General features: G+C 44.5%; 1 protein-coding gene across 1 annotated transcript in view; it reads right to left on the reverse strand.

Annotated features, from left to right (window-relative positions):
• The window catches only part of DNAH9 (dynein axonemal heavy chain 9), a 975671-nt gene that overhangs the window by 480366 nt on the left and 474234 nt on the right, over positions 1 to 21071 (reverse strand). Inside the window, exons 43-44 of the mRNA XM_069200368.1 lie at positions 8194 to 8390; positions 636 to 798 (exon numbers count right to left, since the gene is read on the reverse strand). Of these exons, the coding sequence (XP_069056469.1) occupies positions 636 to 798; positions 8194 to 8390 (360 nt within the window). The remainder of the gene's footprint in view (positions 1 to 635; positions 799 to 8193; positions 8391 to 21071) is intronic.

Raw genomic sequence — 21071 nt, forward strand, 5'->3', positions numbered from 1 at the left:
TCTCCCGGCAAGTTCGTGTGCAAATCTATGAAAAACTGAAACACAGGTGCCTCAGTGACCCACTATGGACAGGGCTGAAATTTCCCTTACAAGAATGGCAAGACATTCTGTGAGGTGGCCCCTCAATTCATCCAGGGCATGCACATTCCTCAGCAGAATATCATGTCTATTACTAATGAAGGCCACTGACAAGTAGGAGTGTGGAAAATAGCGAGCACCATTAATGAGGGAATAGTTGGTCCCAAACACAAGATTCACCTAGTTCACGTTTACTTTCTAAGTAATCATAACACAAGTCTGCAAATTCTGCATAACTAAAGTAGGAACATTTGTGTTTACTGATGGAAAATATAATACAATTTTGTGAATATCTGGCATTAATGCTTACATTCCGAAACGTACTTTAAACCACTACTCTTCATTTAATGTTCAACGAACAAAGGATTTGAAGCGGCCAACTTTAAACAGCCAAGATGGCTGCGGCTAGGGCCTGTTGTAGGGCTCAGGATGTGAATGGGCATAACAAGAAGTGAAGGTGGACGATGGGGAGAGATATTGCTGCATTAACACTGGCTCTGAAGGTAAGGGAGAGTAACAGGCTATTCGCGCTGCTTTGTCGCGCCACCGAGGCCCACCTTCAGATCGGGGATGCTGTAACCTTTCCGCAGCGTAATCTGGAAGACTTCCAATGAGCTGATGAACGCTGCCAGCCTCGTCAGGCTCTGCTTTCCGCTTCCACCTACGCCGACCAGCAGAGCGTTTCCTCGCGGGGATTCCAGGATGCGGTTGATACGGCAACTAAATTGAAGCACAAAGAATCTCTGTTTAATAAGATTTCTTCTGATGCTCAATGTTATCTATTATATGCATACTGGGGGAAAAACACAGTAGGGAAAGTCGGTGATTATGCTTGTTAAAGGAAGCTTTTGCTACGAGCTATCGGATTAAACATTTTGAAATGAAGTGAAAAGGCAAAGACAATCGGGAAAATTAGAATATGGACAGTAGAAACCAAGAGGGAGAAAAGGCCTTTCCAAATGTGGTGTATGCACCTTCCTGCACAAGCTGCCTCGGCGGCAGTCACTACAGGGTATCATTGTAATGTACACATGCCAGGAGGGAACATCAAGTGACTATGCAAAACAGGGTTTACAAGTCTATCTAATTACCAAAAAACATGCTACACAGGGATTTTGCACCAGTATCAGTTTCAGTGTAACTTGAGGAGAGTAGCAGTTCCCTCAATTTGGTCATAATTTACAGAATTTCAACCCATATATGAGGCAAACAGCAACACTGACGACATCACTGGCATGAGAGTTGTCGGCCCCATTTGCACAGAGGTCAGACTAAGACGGGATGATTTACTGAAATATTCGGTAAGGCGGCAGTGCAGAGCCATAGTTACTAAACAAGGCCTGCGCCTGCTCCTTTCCATTGCAGTGGTGCAGATAAGGCTGTCTACTGCAAAAACAGTGCAAAGCGCTATTTGTGCTGAAAAAGGGGAACCTTCCCAGCACAAAGCAGTTTTGAGCTGGAAAAGTAATGAACCTTGTAAGACTTGGTGCTATTTTACATGACTTTGCATGGGCCAAAACCTTGACAAATCTGACCCATAGTTCGCTTCTAAGACATCTACAAACAACTCCAGATGCTGGACCTTTGAGGTTATACCATGCATTCATAGTATTCACAGTCCTCATGCAAACACCCATCGCCTTGGCAGATTTGGTGCAACTTTTAAAAACTGAAGGCCATGTGCTGAGGATGAGAGGAAATAGCAAAATAAAAACTAACAAGAACAATTTGCACATTCATTTGGTTGTCAGTCAGTGTTGGAAATGGGAATCTAGAAGTACAGGTACTAATATTCTAGAGTACCTTGTTTTCTACTGAGAGATGCCTGTACTATTCTGTTAAAGTATTGCATCCCTGCTGAGAAGTACTGGTACTCTCCCTTTCAGGTTGAAGAAGTGCAGGTACTCAGTGCCTGTGAGTACCTGCGCATGTAAAGCACTGCTGCCAGTGCATTCCAGAGTGGTGACATACTGCAAGAGAAGTTGCAGCATTTATCAGTGTGGCTGATGTATATTGTACATATGGAATTTCTGTAGTGTGAGCTAAGTCAAAAGGCACTGGAGCGCTGTGCATGATAAAAAGCAAACATAAATTCAAAGACTAAAAGCAGAGGAAGCTGGCTTATGTACGACTAAGGTGAGTCTTCAACTCTCCTAAATTGTGTTGAGGTAGCCCTGGAGGATATGGGGATGTTTTCTAGATTCTGGGTGCATAGTTGGACTAAACCTGCTTACATGTTTCTTATTTTTTACACTTCTTAGTCTGCAAACTGATGGTGTCATGTCTGTGGGTGTGCCTAGGTCCAACAGAGATGGTTAGCTTGTCTGCAACGTAAGCAGAAGTTTGGGTTGTGATAGCTTTGTAAATGATGCATCTGGTTTTAGAGATGGTGCGAGCTGGCAATGGCAAAGGGAAGCCAATGGGGAGGCATCAGAATGGGGGATCAGGGCGCTCGATGAGATGTGCTGCAGCTTGTACAATGTTCCTAAGGGATGACAGCACAGAATCTGAGAGGCAAAGAAGTAGGGCATTATTAAAATTCAGATACAAGAGTCAAAGGCTTGAACAGAAGTTATGGAGACGTTTTCTGGAAGAAACTACTTGACTTTCTTTAGAAAAGAGAGCTGGTACCAGACTGCCTATCTTCTTTTGGAAATGTGTTCCCTGGGGGTGAGGTTTGGTGTCCAAGGTGAAGTCAAGTGACTAAGTGTTTGGAGAACTTTGGGGTTTGAAGCCACAGAGCTTCATGTCATTGAGCCAGATTTGTACTGTATCTTGTTTATTGTCCTTGGCAAATAAGAGGAATTCTGCTTTGGTTGGGTTGAACTTCAAGTAGGTGCTGGGTTTTCTGGTCTGGATGGTGTGCAAGCAGCGTTTGAGGCACTGGATGTCTGTAGCACAGGAGTACTTCAAGTAAGAGCTGTGTATCATCAGCATATTGATACTTTTATGTGTGAGTGGACCCCAAATGGCTCCAAGTAAAGGCTGAAGATTGTCATCATCAAGGAAATGGTGTGGAGAACGGGTGCACCCCACAGGGGATAGGCATCTTCAGTGACCTTAAGGTGCCTATGTGAGCAAACTGGTGAAATGGTAGGGAGACCAGTCAAGGACATTGCTGTTAAACCACATTCAGGACTCCAGGGTGCTTATGAGAGTGGGATTGCCAACTGTGTTGAAAGCAGCTGAGAGGTCAAGTAATATTAGGGGGTGGAGTCATCTATGGTCAAGAGGGCACTATGTACGATGTGTAAGGTTTCTGTTTTAGTGCTGCAATGTGATCTAAATCCAGACTGGTAGTCGAGCAGGAAATGGTTAACATTGATGTGATCTTGGAGTTGAACATAGACTGCCTTTTCAATTATCTTGCTGATGAATGGCAGGTGTGTGAGGGGCTGGTAGCTAGCAGGATCACCATGGTCTAATGTATTTTTTTTTTTTTTTTTTTTACATGCAATCAGAGTCACACAACACCCTGGGGCTCTGGAAAATGAATAGTAATAATCGAGGCTTTTTAACTTACAAGCTACACCCATGAAAAACGAATACAAACATATGCACATTGGTGTCTTGAAAGGATGAAGGGAGGTCATGAGGAAGGTTGCACATTTACTGCTGACCAAACAAACATTTCCCAACCTCTGTGCAGCACCAAGTAACTGGCCTTCTATTCATCAAGTGGCCTCTAGCACTTCAGAACAATGGCTACGTGTCCTGAGCATCTGAACTTGCTTTCGTATCTACTGCAGACATGTGCTTGTATACAAGCAGTACATGTGACAGCTAACTAGGTTCAAGGTCCCTGACTAGGGTCAAGGTCCCGCTGTAGTGGACTGCAAACCCTATAAGTGTTAGCAGCTGGGACATGCCTACCACAAACTCTCTAGTGCCTGAAACTCAATAAGTTGTACTTTCGCTGGAACAACGTAGATACGAAGACGAAAATCTCTACATAAAGAAACCGCATTAAAAGTGCATAGAATTGAAACCAAAGCAAATGGTGCTTAGGTACTGACAAGCTAAAATTGGACCAGCACATAGAGTATTAAAAATGAAAGAAGGTGAAATGTGTTATGCCCCCGGGGACATACATGAAGTACTTGAATGAATGCTCCGCTCAGCTCCCATTTAAAGATGTTGTGACAGTTTACGGAGTTGACTATAAGTTGGAACTATTCCAGACAGATGGCCACTGGGGCTGTACTGGTGGTTCTGGCTCTCGGAATTTCCCTTGCAGGCAGCTCTCAGAGAAGGATAGGCAGCCGTGATCCAACCAGGTGCCCAAAACCTAATATAGTCGCAGCCTCCAGCGGTGTGAAGCTGATTTGAACATTTTTGGCTTCAGACCAGGTTTCTTGTCAACTGGAGCGAGGAGTCTTCCATTTCAAGAAATGTGGATGTATTGAACAGAAACTCCTTCCCGGGAAGGGGAGACACCTGCAGCCTTTACCTGTGCAGTTTGGAGTGACACGGCCCCGGAGGTGGAATTCGGATGCATCTCTGTCACAGAGGAAGGAAGAATGTCACGACTCACGCGTGCTTTGCCACAGAAAGAACACTCATTTGTATTCTGTCTGAATAACAACAACAAAATCTCACAGTACAAGAATGCTTGCAGTAGAAAAATATACCTGCGTCATGTGCGGCTCGACACTGTGATTACCACCAAGAAAACTTAATAATAAATATAAAACACAGAAACCAGGGGCTTGAAAAGACACGATGCACGCATGCCTGCTGCTCTTATCTGTCACTATTCAAGTCCATGAAACACATTCAGCCGAAACAAAATTGCATCGCATTTGCATTTTAATTAAAGCGGTGAAACAAAGAAAAGCCCCCGATTCGGTTAGGACTTTGCCTAGTCGCTTGCTTTCATTTTCTTCCACTCGGTGTTCAAATTATTAATGGTGCTAAAGGAGGGAAACAGGTTCATTAATTTCAAGGTAATGAACCAAGAGATTGTGGCTGAATTTAGGAGGCACGTGGAGTTAGGTCAGAACCAAGAGCACGTGTTTTGTCGCCGAAAAGACTGATTCTCTCATTCATTCACTCCCCAGAATATCCTTGGCGAGATAGGGGACGCTCGGCCTGGCTCTGTGCTACGTCATCCTATGTAGACTGGAGGATGGCAAATAAGAGACCTTCAAAATTAAAGACATAAATCAAAGACTGTAGTACTCCAGACTTTTCCAAGCATTAGAGGATAGACCAATAGCTTTAAATGGATCACGAGTGGGCGATTCCAACTAATCAGGACTGAAGTATTTATTAAAAATACACAATAGGAAGCAGCCATCCAATTCAAATGCATACGAAATTGTAATACAAAACCACGTCTTTACGTCTTACATTATTAATTGGAGGAAATCTGAAAAGGTTCTTCACAATGGACAACCAATTTAGATGCACTTACCAGCGAGATTCAACTCGACCTTGAAAACGTCTTTACTTCCAGTACAATACATTTAATTCCGAAGACATAGAATACTGTATATTTATCTTATGTCGATACCCTACAAAATCTGCTATGGATCCGACTTCTCCGGAAGTTGACCTACATGTTCAGGTAGTTCAGCTGGGTCCCGTGGTTCACTGGATTAAGTATCTTTTGCAGGAATCGGTGTTTGTAATCATGGTCACAGGATCAAACACCAGTAGGTCAACTCAGCCTTTCATTCTTCTGAGGTCAATAAAAGAGCACGTTGGTTTCAAAATAAACACACTATTCAGTGCTAAGATGCTTCAAGTGGTAAATTGTGCCTTATAATTACACATTATGTTCATCATGTGCACAGCAGGGTATAGGCACGAAGGCTTAGTTGATTTTTCATATACATCAGTTTTAAGACAGTCCTGCAACTACATGGTAAATAACGATGCACACTCCCATGTTATGTATAATAGTATTTGTTCAGCCCACTATAATTGAAAATAAGTCCTTTGGCACTAGATATAGATACCAAGAGGGTATATTCAATGCAAACTGAAAACCATGAGTACTGAGCATATTTTATGAGCAGTAAGATTCCGAAGTCATGGTTCTCGATGGAGTGCAACAACCTCGCAGGCCTAACGCTGTTGCAGCCTCGCTAATGTCTGCGACTCTGTGGAAGTCGCCGCACCACGTCATGACCGCCAGACATTGACTCCACCCGAAGTGCACGGATCCAACGTTTCACACCGATGCCGCATCACCTCCACCACTCTGCAGAAAGGACCCAACGCGCCTTTGTGACGCCTCCGCTCCTTCACTCTGCAGCACCGGAACCAACATCGCCTCAGATCCAGTGACACCAAATCCCCGACTCCATGCACCAGCTTGTTTCCTCATTTTCACAAGGTACTGTACCTGGGGGTCCGCGTTACTACGTGACCGGCACCAGTGGCGTTGGATTATTGGGAAAAAGTCCACCACAATGCCATGATATCACCTAATCAAAGCTTTTGTGTTTCTAGGCGCTATTTTTGTGTTTAATTTTTTAAAATTCATAACTTGACTTGTGTATGTTGGATTTTTGTCATTTCGGTCTTGTTGTGTTCAGATAAATATTGGCTATTATTCTAAGTCATTTTGCAGTGTTTTCACTGTATTACTGTGTGTGTTGGTACAAATACTTTACACATTGCTTCTGGGTTAAGCCTTCTGCTTGTGCCAAGTTACCAAGGGGGTGAACAGAGGTTAACCAGGTGTGTTTCTCCTTTGCCCTGACTAGAATGAGGATCCTCACTTGGATAGGGTGTAACCTGACTGCCAACCAAAGGTCCCATTTCTAACAGCCATCCTGTGCAGGATGGGTGGGAGGGGCTGACACACCTGAAAGGGCAGTGTCCTGCCACACAGAAAGTGCTGCATACCCCCCTGCAGTGAGTCCAGAGCCAGTGCAGGAAGGGAGGGTCTCTGCACAACCCTTCTTTGAAGTTTCCACCACTATAGAAGCACAACTGGGTGCAACTTGTGGATACTCTGCCAGGAAGAAGAATTGCTGAGCTGCTACAAGGACTGCCAATCTGCTGAGCTGCTATTTTGCAGGACTCCTGCTTTGCTGAGCTGACCTACTGCATGCTGCACTCTTGCATGCTGCACTCTTGCCTGGGAGTTACAAAGACTGGACCTGCATCTCTCCACCCCAGAACCAAAGTGACGCCAAGGGCTTACTGGCTTGTCTCCAGTTCTGAAGTCTCAGGGACATTAGAGACTTTCCTTCCATCTACAAGCAGCACCTGTTCTTGCGGTGTAAGTCTTGCTCTGCCAAGCGGTGCCAACCCAGTCCATGCCCACTGGAAGTGAGTGTAGACTCCTACAACTGCTAGAACCTGTGCGTCGCTGTGCTTTTGGCAATTGGAACCAACGATTACCTGCTGCAAGATCAGATCTGTGCCTCACATTCAGAAACCACCGCACTGCTCCAGAACCACTGCTTCAGAACCAGCGCATTGCTGCCACTGAGTGAAGATCAACACATTGCCACGTTAGAGTGGACTGTCCTGGAGCATCATATTTGGAACCTCCGCAGCCTGAACTGGCCCATCGCACTCAGACTTGATGCATCACCGCCATTGTGAGAAGAACTCGGTGCAACACCCCAGCTGAGTGGGGATCAATGACACATCTAGCGCTGCAACAAGGATTAAGGTATTGCTGCTCAGCGTGCCTTGCATGGGTCCTGTAGCCAGCCTGCATGCCATCGCAGGTGGCCTAAATTCTCGACTTTGTTTAGGTACAGCTCAACCAGATATCTCAAAAGGCGCTTCTTTCTTCTAGAAACTACTTGTACCTTTAATCTTTAAAAATTAATATCTCGACTTCTATATATTGGATCTTTCTTGTTTTGGTCTTGTTTTGTTCTTTAAATTAAGCATGATTTTTCTAACCTGGTATAGATTCTTCTGCATGGTGTTTTCACTATTTTACTGTTTGAAGAGTTGCACAAATACTTTATACATTGCCTCTCAAACCTGACTGCTCTATGCCAAACTACCAGAGGGTGAGCACAGGTTTACTTTTAGTGCATGCTGTCTTACCCTAACTAGGATTGTGGTTCCTGCAGGTGCATAACTCTACCAAATAGAAACCCAATTTCTGATACCTATTATTAACAATAAGCAACTTACATGTGGCACATTGCATCCTCAAACAGAACCAGATTCATCACAGCATTGACCTCGTTGTGATTGTCCAATGCTTCTACCAGAATTTTGTTCAATGATTCCCAGGTCTGAACTGGCATATACTTGGGTTCACCCACTCCATTAGCAAAGTGGCAGTACATGTTCATCTGCTGACTCTGCTCCAGCATTTCATCAATATCCTAAAAGAAGACAGCACATTAGAGTTAGAGTATCATTTAAAACAAACTAACAGCAGGTTACAGGAAACACTCCTTGAACACATTAAGACAACTGGAAGCAAGAACAAATATTTTTATGTTAATTCATTGGCTTCAACAAGATCTACGTTTGAGTTAGTCCTGTCTGAATTGAAACTATTAACTATAAATTACCCAGATGTGTCAGAAACGAACATGCAACTCATTCTCGATTCCCATTCAAACGTTAAGAGCTAACAAACTAAAGTGAAAGTAAAAGTGAAACAAAATGCAACAATAATTTTGAAGAAAAAAGTGCATTGTGGGGTAATGGAAAAAGTGATGAAGAAAGAAATTAGTCTGGATCAGTTCAATGAATCCTGTATAAAATACGGTAGAATGCCTTGGAAATACGTATTTTAATTTAATTGTTTATGTTTTTTGTACAACATAGAATAATACTTTTCGGCAACTTCAGGATGCTTTGGGACTTCGGACTGCAGACATGGAAAGCAAGAGGAGAGGGTGCCAGGAAAAAGAAGGAGTGATGATGGAGGCTGGGGCGTTCAGCTAGAAAGGAGTTAAGTGAAAACTGAGATAATGTTAAGGTGACCAATGGATGGTGAATCGAACCAGATGTCTGGGCATTCTGTCTTTGTCCAAATTGCAGTAATGAATCACTTTGGAACACAGACACTATAAATGATGACATGGAGAAGGAAACAAGTATAAATCATAAAAAGGGATGTCTGCAGTGGACTGTGTGTGCTTAATACAGCTGGACTTGGAATGAGTTGTAAAATAACTTTAAGCAGGCCCTTACTTCTCCGTGAGCCTGGGTAATTAAGTAGTTCCTAGAGTCAATTCTAAAGAATGAGTTCTTGAAAGCAGAACGCATCGGCAAAATGATATTGTCTTGGTCCATACATACAGACTAGAACTTTGTTGAAGAACGGATGAGCCATGACTATTGAGATGGGATATATACTAATAGTAATGCCAAGTCCACTAGGAGTCAAATCCATCGCACGCGGGACCCTCACGAGCTGTGCGTCTATGAAGGTCACTTCTCAAAGCCAATATTCTTAGGAGAATAGACTCAGTGCCGTGGTAGCCAACTACAATAGTTTGCTTTTCCTCAGGTGTAGAACCTGGCATACAGCTCTAATCTTTTCTAGAACGAAACACTGACTAAAGAAGTTCTGCTCTTTTGTTACATTTTCATTGATCCAATAGTTTTAAATCAAACAGTTTGTATAAAGACAGTGAAAATTATGATGTTAGACCTTTTTCGCCTAGACTTAGTTTACTAAGGAGGGCCGCATCCATTTTTACTTATACATTACGTTATTATGTTGTGTGTAATGTTATTGCATTTAAATTTAGATTTAGAATGGTGGGCCACTGAGAGAGAAACACAAATTGCCTACAGTGCAGGCTGGGTCAGTGAGCAAAACAAGTTTAGGGTTAGGGTAAAACTACCTAAGCATCTTCATCAAGCCATGCTCAAGAAAGCTGTGCATGGGGATTAGAGTGGGAGTGAAAATGTAATCATTTTAATTCAATGACGCAAAAATGATGGGGAAACTACACGGGGGGACTGTATTGCTGTGAATTTTTAGGATCCAGCTTTGGTTCACCAGCAACTCACCCATGGTTTAGATCCCAACCAGCCAGCCTCTAGTATTTTTCTTCATCCATTTTTTTTTTTTTTTACCGGCACCTGATGGGTAGGCGTGGGTCGGCAGCGCATCATGTAGATGATTTCTGTCCAAGCAGGCTGTGGAGAGCAGGGCGTTGTCACTTGGGAAAGATTGCACCATCTAAACCTTCCACCTTGCTAACCGAGGTAAACTGACTCATTTCCTCTCAGAAGTGACGGTGAGACCAGCACTGAAGTAGTGAGAACAACCAGGCTAAGGGGCAGTGGTAGAACAGAGAGCCCCCAGCTTTCAGAGCATGGTGTCCCAGAGCATGGGGCTAAACCCCAGGTAGGAGATTAGAGATCTATGGATTTTTAAAAAAATTATTACAGCAGACACCCAAATTGCACTTTCTGGAACTGCAGTATGCCCGCAGGGGGATGATAATGTGGAATCGCAGACCCTCCTGTTAAGTTCGAATGTCGCAGGAAAAGGAGCAAACTGGGTGACACTGATTGGGGCAATTTTGTGGACATCTATGCTATATGCCTGTTTCAGGACATGTGGGCAACAGACCAAGTTAACAGGTATGGTATTGAAAGCTTTAATGTTCCAACAACCAAGTCTAGTGTGGTGCACCCTGCAGGTGGTCTATTAGTATTGGTAACAGCTACTATATATTATTCAATTGTGCCCCTTTCTTGGACTCCCCTGAAATTCTAGCCTTGATCTTTCTGAGGAGGAATCTACGACCCCTTTTGATCATCACAATATATACAACAGGACTAGTTGCCACAGGCAGGAATCCAAAACGCTCCATCTGTTGGCCGGTGTTGTTGAGAAGTATGTTGGTTCCCACCACGTGATTATAGCAGGGAACTTTAATGTTACCTTTGAGCCGAGTAGTCTGGCTACTGATTTATATAGAGACGAGAACTGGGTGTGGGGCATTCTAGATCTTGTCCCCCTGGAAAGCAGTCCCTGTCAAGAGCAGCCATGCAAGTTTTAGACCAATTACATATGGTATACAGCCTTGTAATGGGCGCTCGCTGTCAGATGAAGTGTTGCTCCGACCTTCAGGCGAGGTCTTTATCGCAGTAGAATTTACTACATCCTCCTGGATGTAAGACTAGGGAGCAAGTTGGTCGACATGGCTGTAATTGAGAGAGAGGAGAGTGACCACAATTCACAGGTACTGAAGCTGAGAGTTCCAATGACTCTCCCATGCCCTGTATCTGCTGGCCATGTAGATGGCCAGTTGGTTGTCACAAACAACATGAAGAACTTGAGGAGAGAAACAGTAGCCTCCTCAACGAAGGTCCTCAGGGCCCTCTACTTAGCTTTGGCTACCCACATGTGAGCATACATGCCAACTGGGGATTAAACGATCTGATCCTTGCTAACATCACATGTTATTTTCCAAGTTGAGTGTTCTAACTAGAGAGGCTGGGGACCATATAAAGCACCCGAAGGGATGCTTTAATAACAGTGTACAACGGCTATGGCAAACTTATTGCTAGCTCTAAAAAGGGGGGACACCCAATCTATAAAGGCCTGTAGGGCGATCTATCGGGCGAGCCTAAAAGCAGCAAAAGTAGCTTGAGAGAAAGACATATGGGTTGCTTTGTTAGACTCTGCTGTGAGCAAGGACCAGAAGAAGTTCTGGGCCATAGCCAGTAGGAGCGAAGGAAAGATCAGGACACCCTGCAGTATCATCTATCTTGCCCTGTGAGTGGGTTGCTCATTTTAAGAGTCTGTATGCCTCCAACACTGCATTTGAGCAAACACACGGGAGTGAGAACACCTATAGCTTGAAGAGTCAGACCCATCCCGCAATAACATTTTCCCTCCAGGAAACCAAACATGCGGTGGCTTCGTTTAAATCTGGGAAAGCCCCAGGGCTTGACAATATACCTGCAGATGTTTTTAATTTAAAGCGGATCCTGGGGTGTGCGTCCCCTACATTAATGTAGTCTCAAACGCCATTGAATCAGCAGGAGCAATCATCCCCTCATGGAAAGGAGTGGAGATTGTGCCCATTTTTAAAAAGAGGACCCTGGCATGCCCTTGAATTATTGTCCTATCAGTTTAATGGACAATCTCCAAAAAATGTTTTATAAGCAGGTCCTTGAGTGCCTTTTGCGATGGTGTGAGCACAAGAGGATACTGTCACAGCTCCAGGATGGATTTAGGCACAAAGTCAGTGCTGCTGATCAGGTCTTCAGGATCATTTTGATTAAATTGAAGGTCGTTGACCTGGCTAGGGGCAATCTATTTGTGGCATTCATTGATTTGTATGCTGCATTTGACCTGGTGCCCAAGAGGAAACTGTGGGAGGTACTCTCATGGATGGGGATTCTGTCTGACCTCCTACATATAATCAGATAATTGCGTGAGGGGAACTTTGCCTAAGTACAGTGTGGAGTAAAAGGAGAACTAACAGAAGCATTCCTGGTCAACCAAGGTGTCAGGCAGTGCTGCGTACTTACTCCCATCCTCTTTCTCCTCTACATTAACAATTGTATTGCCTACTTGACTAACTGTGCCAATGATTCCCCCTTGCTGGCAGGAGTAAAAATTCCGGCCCTCCTCTTTGTGGCTGATATGCTGTCCAAAACCAGGAGGTGTCTGCAAATGCTGATTGACAGCTTCAACCAGTTTTGCAGTGACTTTGGTCTTCAGATAAACACCTCGAAGACTAAATATATGACATTCTCCAAGAAGGGTAAGGTGAGTGGGGTCATTAAGCTGGGGTTCGAAAGTCCTTGAAAGTGTTTGGGAATTTGATTACCTGGGTATCAGGTTAGACGATTCAGGATCATGGAACCTGCACATTAAAAAAAGTAGCCTAACTGTCAAGCAGTGGGCGGGAGCCATACTTAAGCTGGCCAAAAAGGCCCCATGGCCCCTTGTATACCCAGCAGTGGAAATCTACAAGGCCCAAGCAATGGGTGTGGGGGGGCAGACCTTTGTGGGGTTGAATTATAGGGCCATTGCAATAGTAGCACCCTGCGCGTAGCACAGAATAATTTTATCAGAAGCTTGGTGAGCCTAGGGAAGGGCACCCTGCTGGTGCCACTTCATTTGGACCTGGAGATTCAGGAAATGTTATCTTTGGTGGTATTAAGACCCTGTTGTATTGGGTTAGGATTTGGGGCACTGATGAATTATGCCTCTTAAGAGAGGGCGTGCAGCCAATGGTTGGGGGGTGGGTGTAGGGGAGTCAAATGGTTGGGTGCACTCAAAAAGGGCTTGCGTTATTTGAGGCTGGGTAAATTCTGGACAGACCCCTAATCCATCATGAGAAGAAATGTTGCCCTAGTTAAAAAGATGATGGAAGAGGAGGCCATTAGATGTATGGACCATCTATCGTCATTCTCACAAGGGAGTCTATCAAGTGCTTTTCTAGTTCTAAAATCATTGTGCAAGGACAAGGAATTCCTAGATTTTATTTGTCCTGTTTGTGCTCGGTCAGTGTACTTCCAATTTAGGTACAGGTCCCTTCCTCCAGCAACCTTTACCGCCAGTTGGAGGGAGATGCTCCAGGGATCCAAATATCGTCTTCACTGTAAGAATGTACTTGAAAGTGAGGAGCATTTCCTGTTCTTTTCTCCACTATATGCAAAACCTATGTCAAAATGGACTGTGCCTATGTGTAGGATATTGAGCCTACCAACTAGAGATGAAGTATATAGGGTATGTAAATTGAAACCACTTCAATTGTAGTCGCTATTGCTTCCAAATCTCTCCTTCAAGTTTGGCTGATTAGAAGCAAAATGTTAGATATCTTGTGACATCATGTTCCAACGATTGTAGGGCCCGATTCACATAGGTAAACTTAGACTTTTAGTCTAAATTTAGACCAAAAGTTTAAGTTTATGACTTTTCAGTATTCACAAAAGTAAGTTACAAGTAGTATCTATACATCTGCATTCGGGGTCAAATCTTCGCACTCAGGCGGAATCTCTGCCCCGAGTGCAGAGATTCCAATCTGCACCCAGAGTGGAATCTCTGAACCCAGCGTAGAATGTCGCACCTGGAGTAGAATCTCTGCACTCTGGGCGGATCTCACCTAGAGTGCAGATGTGAAGATACTACTCATAACTTACCTTTTTGAACACTAAAAAGTCATTACCTTAGACTTTTGGTCTAAACTTAGACCAAAAGTCTAGGTTTACCTTTGTGAATCAGGCCTGTAGCCGGTTTCTCCCACAGGATGGTTGGGGCTGATTTGTGCAATTTTGCACTCAGTAAGGAGAATTGGTTGTAAATGGACAGCAATTTTAAGGTACTATGAGCTTGTGTGTTTTTCCTCTTTTAACTTATGAAGCAATTTGTATTAATTCTTAGGATTTTAGATCTTGTGATTGAATTATTTATTTATTGGTTGTGTTTTATTAAATGTTTTTATGCTTGGATTGAGCAGAGGCACGGTAGACTGCACACACCTCATCAATGATGGCACTTAACAGCCATCTTATTAAATCCACTTGGGCCTGTGAGGTGAGAATATAGTAGTTGGACTGGTGGGTGGTATGGGCCAACTTCCGGATGTTGGACACGCTGCAAACTGACCAGGGGAGAGAATCTGACTTGCGTGCCGCCTGACTGGAATCAGTGCCCTCTTGACTGCAGTGAAACTGCTCTGAGGCACACAGTCTTAGTTCACTTTGGGGCTGCTGCAGTGTCTTCCCCTGGAGTCATGTGGTCCCCATCGAGGACTGCAAGTAGCCCACCAAGGAATCAGTGATAGCCCGGCCTGAACATCTTGCTACTCACCCTTAGTCCGGGAACTGAGTCATATCCAGTGCCACCTGGATGTCTGGATGAGTATGGAGACCCAGGCTGAATTACTGACGGGCCCCCTTGGGCCTCCATTGTGAGCACCCAGCATCATTGACATTTCCCTGGGATGCACTGGCATTAGCGCTTGAAAACGATATTACGGACCATCCTGGCACCCTTTTGTCCTGGTGTCCCACCATTGTGACTGACGTTGGTTGCCTGATGACTTTCACCTCCGTGGCTCTGCTGTCGAACAAGCTCTTTCTAGATTCAGAAGTATACTGTTACTGACCGAAGGTGGTGCTGCTGTAGGGGAGACAACCTGGCAGGCCACTCTTAGCGTGCCTGTCAAGGAGATGAAAGTTGTCTCTGCTTGCTTAACTTCCCTTGACCCGGACAAGAAGCCAAGTGGTCACAGCCTTCATCCTATGGGGGACCCTAAAGTGTGGGGCACCCCCAGGGGGGTGTGGCTTGGCACTGACTGCCCCCTGTCCTTCCACCCTAGGTTGCTCAGCAAGTCGGTGACCAGACAATTACTTTTCTCCAGGGCTGTGGCCTTTCCCAAGCCATCCCGGGCACTGGACTCAAATCACTATTCGCAACCAGATATGGAGGCCCTCCTCAAGAAGATTGCACCTGCAGGCATAACTCTCTTTGCCATGGACAAATAAAAATATTGCCTCTCAGGATGGAGGTGAAATCAGTCCCATTTGGATAAGGTGGACCAGATGGAATCTCAGTATGATCATATACCGGACTGGGGCAAAAACATTGAATTCTTTACAGCATAAGATCCCTGACTTTGAGGATGGATCCCACCAAGACAATTTTCTCATTTACCTTATCCTGGAGCGCTCTGAATGGGGTAATATGCTGTCCTTGCTGTGCACTATGCTCCCCAGGTGCTGAAACTACATTTTAGGGAACCAATGGAATTCCGAAGGGGGCACTTGGTGCACTCACAAGCTGAATCTCAATTGTGCTCCCCGAGTCCGATCATTGCTTGTGCTCTTCACCATCAGGACGTCCAACTAATCCAGCAAGCGGCGAAAGACTTCATGAACCTGTTGCTTTAAGAAAGTCAAAGGGTAACTTTCTCTGAAGAGTATTTATCAATCACAGGTCTCAAACACAAAAGGTTCTTGGTACTCCATCCCCAGATCCAGTGCTGAGATAGTAAGTATGGCCCAATGGCCAGGCCAGTTGAATTATGTGATTGTTCAGCCATAGCAATTTTCACATAATTATAGATTTGCTGCATTTGCCACATAATCCATCATATGCCGCATAATCTGCAGATTTTAACCCAAAAAATGTTGTCTCCAGTTCAAACAGTTCAAAAGTTACTAAAATGCAGCAACACATGTTGCAGCTGAACTGATCGCCTTTCTGGTGTTTATTGCTATGTTTGGGTATGAAAGTGGTACTAATGTGATGCAATCAATGCCTAGACATTGTTAGCAGGTTACACAATGATGAAATAATGAAGTAAAACTATTACAAAATGTGTCGCATTAGACTACATAATTTGCCGTTTCTTGCTGTATAATTTACTCAACCCTGCTGCATAATCTGGCCCTCTCCTGCCGCATAATTCCAGTGGCCCTGGTTAATTGATGCAGCCTGCATGCTAATATCCATGGATGGCAAGGCGAAGGACTTTGGTACCCAGATGACTTGGAATCATTCTTAGATTCTCTCAATGAACCTAACATTGACACCACGTACCATCACAGATCATCTGACTCTCCCACTGTAGCAGTTGTGATTGTGGAGAGGGCAACTTGCCTTCATCATCAGTAGAAGCCTTATTGGTCATCTGGCCTTTCACACCAGGAATTGGATGGAGCGGGACTACATCAAGTCATAGAGGCCCTCCGTACAAAGGATATGGACAAGCTGAGATCACCACTTAAGCAGACATCGGGGAGTGCTAGAGCAGGGTCTGTTGATGACTGAATATGATTGTTACACCTGCAAACAGGCCATATGCGTTCCTCTGTCACTCTGTGTTTTTCCTTGTAATCAGCCAGAAGGTGTGGCGGGACCTCTCTTTTCTCCTCTGCATGTATTTAAATTTTCCCACTGGTCTCCAGCTCCGCTCATGTGCAAATCCTGTCTTTTCTGCTCAGTGCCACCCGGGGCCCTTGGCCCTACCTCACTGCCTCACATTTACGTGATTAGGTCTATGACAAGAGAATACCAGTCTACTTGGGTGCTCTGGTTCTTTGTTATACAGCTTTCCCTGCTACTACTCTCAAGCCTTCCCAGTAGTTCTCAAGTCTCTCTTCACAACTGACCTGTTGCTACTCTCTTGCCCAGCTGCCTCTGGATAGCTACGCAGCCCTCACCATTTCCGTTCTTTTCCAATGGGTGGGGTGCAAATCGTCTGTGATCAGCACAGGAGTTAGCTCAAAAGCCAAAGGACTTCCCCAGTTCTCTTCCCCCTTTGCACCCTCTCACATCCTAAATTTGCCCTCTAGCCTTCCATAGAGAGGCTAAACCTTTTCTTCAGAATCCCCCCCACTCCTACTATACCTCGGTGGCATCCCTTTTCCCCTCACCGACTGATAGCAGCGCTAACTCTGATTTTCTTTGGTGGTACCCCATTTCCTCCCCGTCAGCCACCTCAACACACAATGGGCCATCGCCAACTGGACCCGTCTACACTGCAAACCCCTTCTAACACTTAGATATTTTCAGCAAGGCAGAACCAGATCACCTGAGCTGAAGTGGTGGGGTCCTTGAATCTGGCGTGGTCATTTGTCACTACAAGTACCACAGACTGTCTGGATATCACAGATACACTTTGGTGAGGAAAGCCCAAACTGTAATTGCTGATCAGTCTGAAGGTTAATGGCTTACCCATTTTATTAAGCATAAACAAATCCTACACTACTTACACACTAAACATGAAGACATTGCCCTCTTTCAAGAAATGAACCTTATACCAGAGAAATCCCTAAAACTCAAACAGGATTGGGTGGGAACTGTCATAAGCAATAGTTGGGTGCTTGGGACTCCTTGGCACACAGTCTTCCTCCCACAGGTCTTCCAAGAAATGAGGGGTGGTGATACTCAAAGGACAAAAACTCTCCTGCAAGGTCTGATGCAAACAGCCTGTGGGTGTCCACTAATTTATGGATCTTAGATACAACCCTGGTGATGGGAACGATATACGCTCCTACCACTATTATGACACACTTCCTACTATGTCTCTCTGGACTCATCGCTTCCTTTGGACACTCCTTATGGGTGGGAACTGGAATATGATGCCACCCAGTCTGGCCACCCAGAGATGCACACCCATAGGGGCTGGGCCTTGCATTGGGACCTAAAGATGGATCACGCACTGTCAGAAGTGTCAAAAGTCTTCCACCGTCTCTATCCAGGGACAGGGACTACACTATCCTTTCTTGCCCTCAGGACACCCAATATTGTATTGATTATTTCTTGCTTTAGGGCCATCTACTGCTTGAGGTGACCAGATGTTAAATATTAAAAGCAGAAATCACAGACCACAGCCTGGTCCAACTCACCCTGGACCTGGGACTAACCCCACTCCCTTCCATTAGGTGACAAATTAAAGCTTTTGCCTATAAATTGCCCGAGCAGAAAAACCCCCTTTGACAAAACCTTAGTTCCTTGTTACTGGACAATGAGGACTCAGTATCTTCCCGTAGAACCTTGTGGGTGGCCGATAGCCACTTTCACAGGGGTCCTGATGAGGACCTCCTCAGTGGCGATACACAGGACCCATGAGGAACTTCTCTGTTTAGGGGCGATGGTTAGTGATCTCTCTTTTCACTATGATACTTCTCCCTCTACAGCGTTACTGGAAGAATAACAATTGGCTAGAAGCGCCGCAATACCTGCTTTTTTGTAAAGCTACAATGGTGCCAGTATGACCATGGGGAAAAGGTAGGCCTGCTCTTGGCTGAAAAACTGTGCCAATGAGAATCCTAACTGGCCATTTCATCTATTCGGTATGGCAACAGGAAGCTGCTGACTCATCCAACTTGCTTCCTAATATTCCCTGCTTTTGACAACGGAGTCTCGGGCTTCCACTGCCCAAATTGATGACTTCCCTCACTGAGAATGGCCTGATGTAGCTGGAGGGGGAATTAATGGAAAACAAAGTATCCGCAGCCATTGCAGCACTCCTTACCTGTAAATCGAATGGAGAAGATGACTTTCCCAGCAAATTTTATAAGACCGGTACATTTTCATACTTTCTCCAGTGATGAGAGCGCATGAGAAAGTGGAGGCTAGTTCCTTAGAAGCCCCCATCACGGTCCTTGCAAAAGAGAATAAGGACCCACTGGAGTGTGCTAGCTAATGCCCCATTTCCTTGCTCCATGCCTCCTTGCTAAGGTACTTACGACCAAGAACAGGATATTTACTGTGGTGGCCATCTCTCCAATACATTTCAGATTTACACAAGCACCTGGCAGGAATGCCCTCTCTCTGCATTACTTTTTTTTTGCCTTAGAACTGTTGTCTATGGCATTACGTCTTTCCTAGGTGGTCCAGGGTATCCGGGTGGATTCCGAAGAAGTTAAGCTTTTCCTAAATGCAGAAAATATCTTGCTTCTTTTATCCCACATTGATTCCTCTATCTGGGCTGCAATGATGATCATTAATAAATTGTCCCAACTATCAGGGCATAAGATCAGTTGGACCAAACGTGAGGCACTTACCCTAACCAGGGCATGTATATGGCATTATGATATGAGATGGGTACACACAGACCTTCGCTATTTCAGTATTAGAGTTAATGGGGTCTGGTACACATGGTGGAAGACAATTTGCCATCTTTAAAGTGATGTGCTAAGAAGGACTTCCTCAAATGGCAACATCTAAATCTGTCTTTGTGGGGAAGAGTCCAGATTATCAAAATGGTCCTTATGTCCTGATATAAATATCTTCTTAGTATGATACCATTTTGGGTTCCCCAGACACTTCTTCATTGAATAAAGGCAGGCATCAGGTCCTACATCTGAAGCAGTCGTAGGCCTCGTCTGCGGTTGATCACTGGATCCAACAGCTGAGGGACACACTTGTCTTGTATGATGTTGTACAGCCTAGTCTTTCATCATTCACAACTTTCCTCTTATGTGTGTGTGCCCCAAAAGATGCCCCAACATAGATGAAGACTGAATGTGATCTCCTGGGAGGACGTAACTTGCACCTACCAGTTTACCTTGCAAAGACGCACCTACTGATAGCCGGGTATGCAATTTTAAATGCAACCGATTCAGTGTGGTATTTTACATGCAAACTGATAAGAATTTCACCATTCCTGCACCAAAGTGTGCCCCGTGGCATAGCACAGCCTCAAATATGGTAGACATACCTTTCTATAGGGACCCCTAGAATGCAAGGGAGATAACACACATCGACCCTTGGCCTAACCTAGTTAGCATGGCACTACTTCCCTGAGGACTGAGCAACACTCCTACTTGACGATGATAGGGTTCTCATGGAATCACAGTTGAAATTCCCGTACTTTAAGGTCCTCCATGAATGGTACAGGACCCCACGGAAACCAAATCAAGTCTGACTGCTCCCTCTTGCCTGCTGTTGGGAGTACAGTGAGGATCCACGAGATCTGCTTCACATGTGGCTCTGAGACCATACTGGACATCATTATGGTTGCATCCCATCTGAAACAAAGCCATATTTGTCCTCCCGTCCCATTTTACATAACCTTACAAGTGCAACTTTAATTGAACTTAATTTTACACAAGTCAAAACATTTCAGGGACCTGGCACTGACAGTCATATTTAGGTTATATTACTATATGTAGAGGTGAGGCATATCAACATACATCAATTAAAAATAAAGCTGCCTTCCTAGCCTTTTTTAGTATAACAATCCTAAAAGGTCATAGAAGAATACTTCTGTGGCAACCACCATATTTAGCAATTCCCATCACTTGATTCTCTCAGACCCAAGATATGTAAATGACGAGAGGAACGTAAATATAAAAATGATACACATTTACTGCCTTTTCACTGTGCAGCCAGACAACTTTGTATTATTAGCCAATTGGCCAATGCACAGGACATTTCAGGGACTCATAGGCAGATTTGTCTGGGGTCTGATCGTTTTGGGTTTCAACACTGTAGACATTCATGTCCTGGTGCCTGGTGAAGCCTTCACTCCATAACATCTTTTGATCTATGCTACTGTTTAAACATACGACTATGAATTGCCTCATCCTTCCAAAAGCACAGACAGATTTAAACAAAA

Source organism: Pleurodeles waltl, chromosome 7 (genome assembly GCF_031143425.1).
Source record: "Pleurodeles waltl isolate 20211129_DDA chromosome 7, aPleWal1.hap1.20221129, whole genome shotgun sequence".
NCBI lineage: Eukaryota > Metazoa > Chordata > Amphibia > Caudata > Salamandridae > Pleurodeles > Pleurodeles waltl.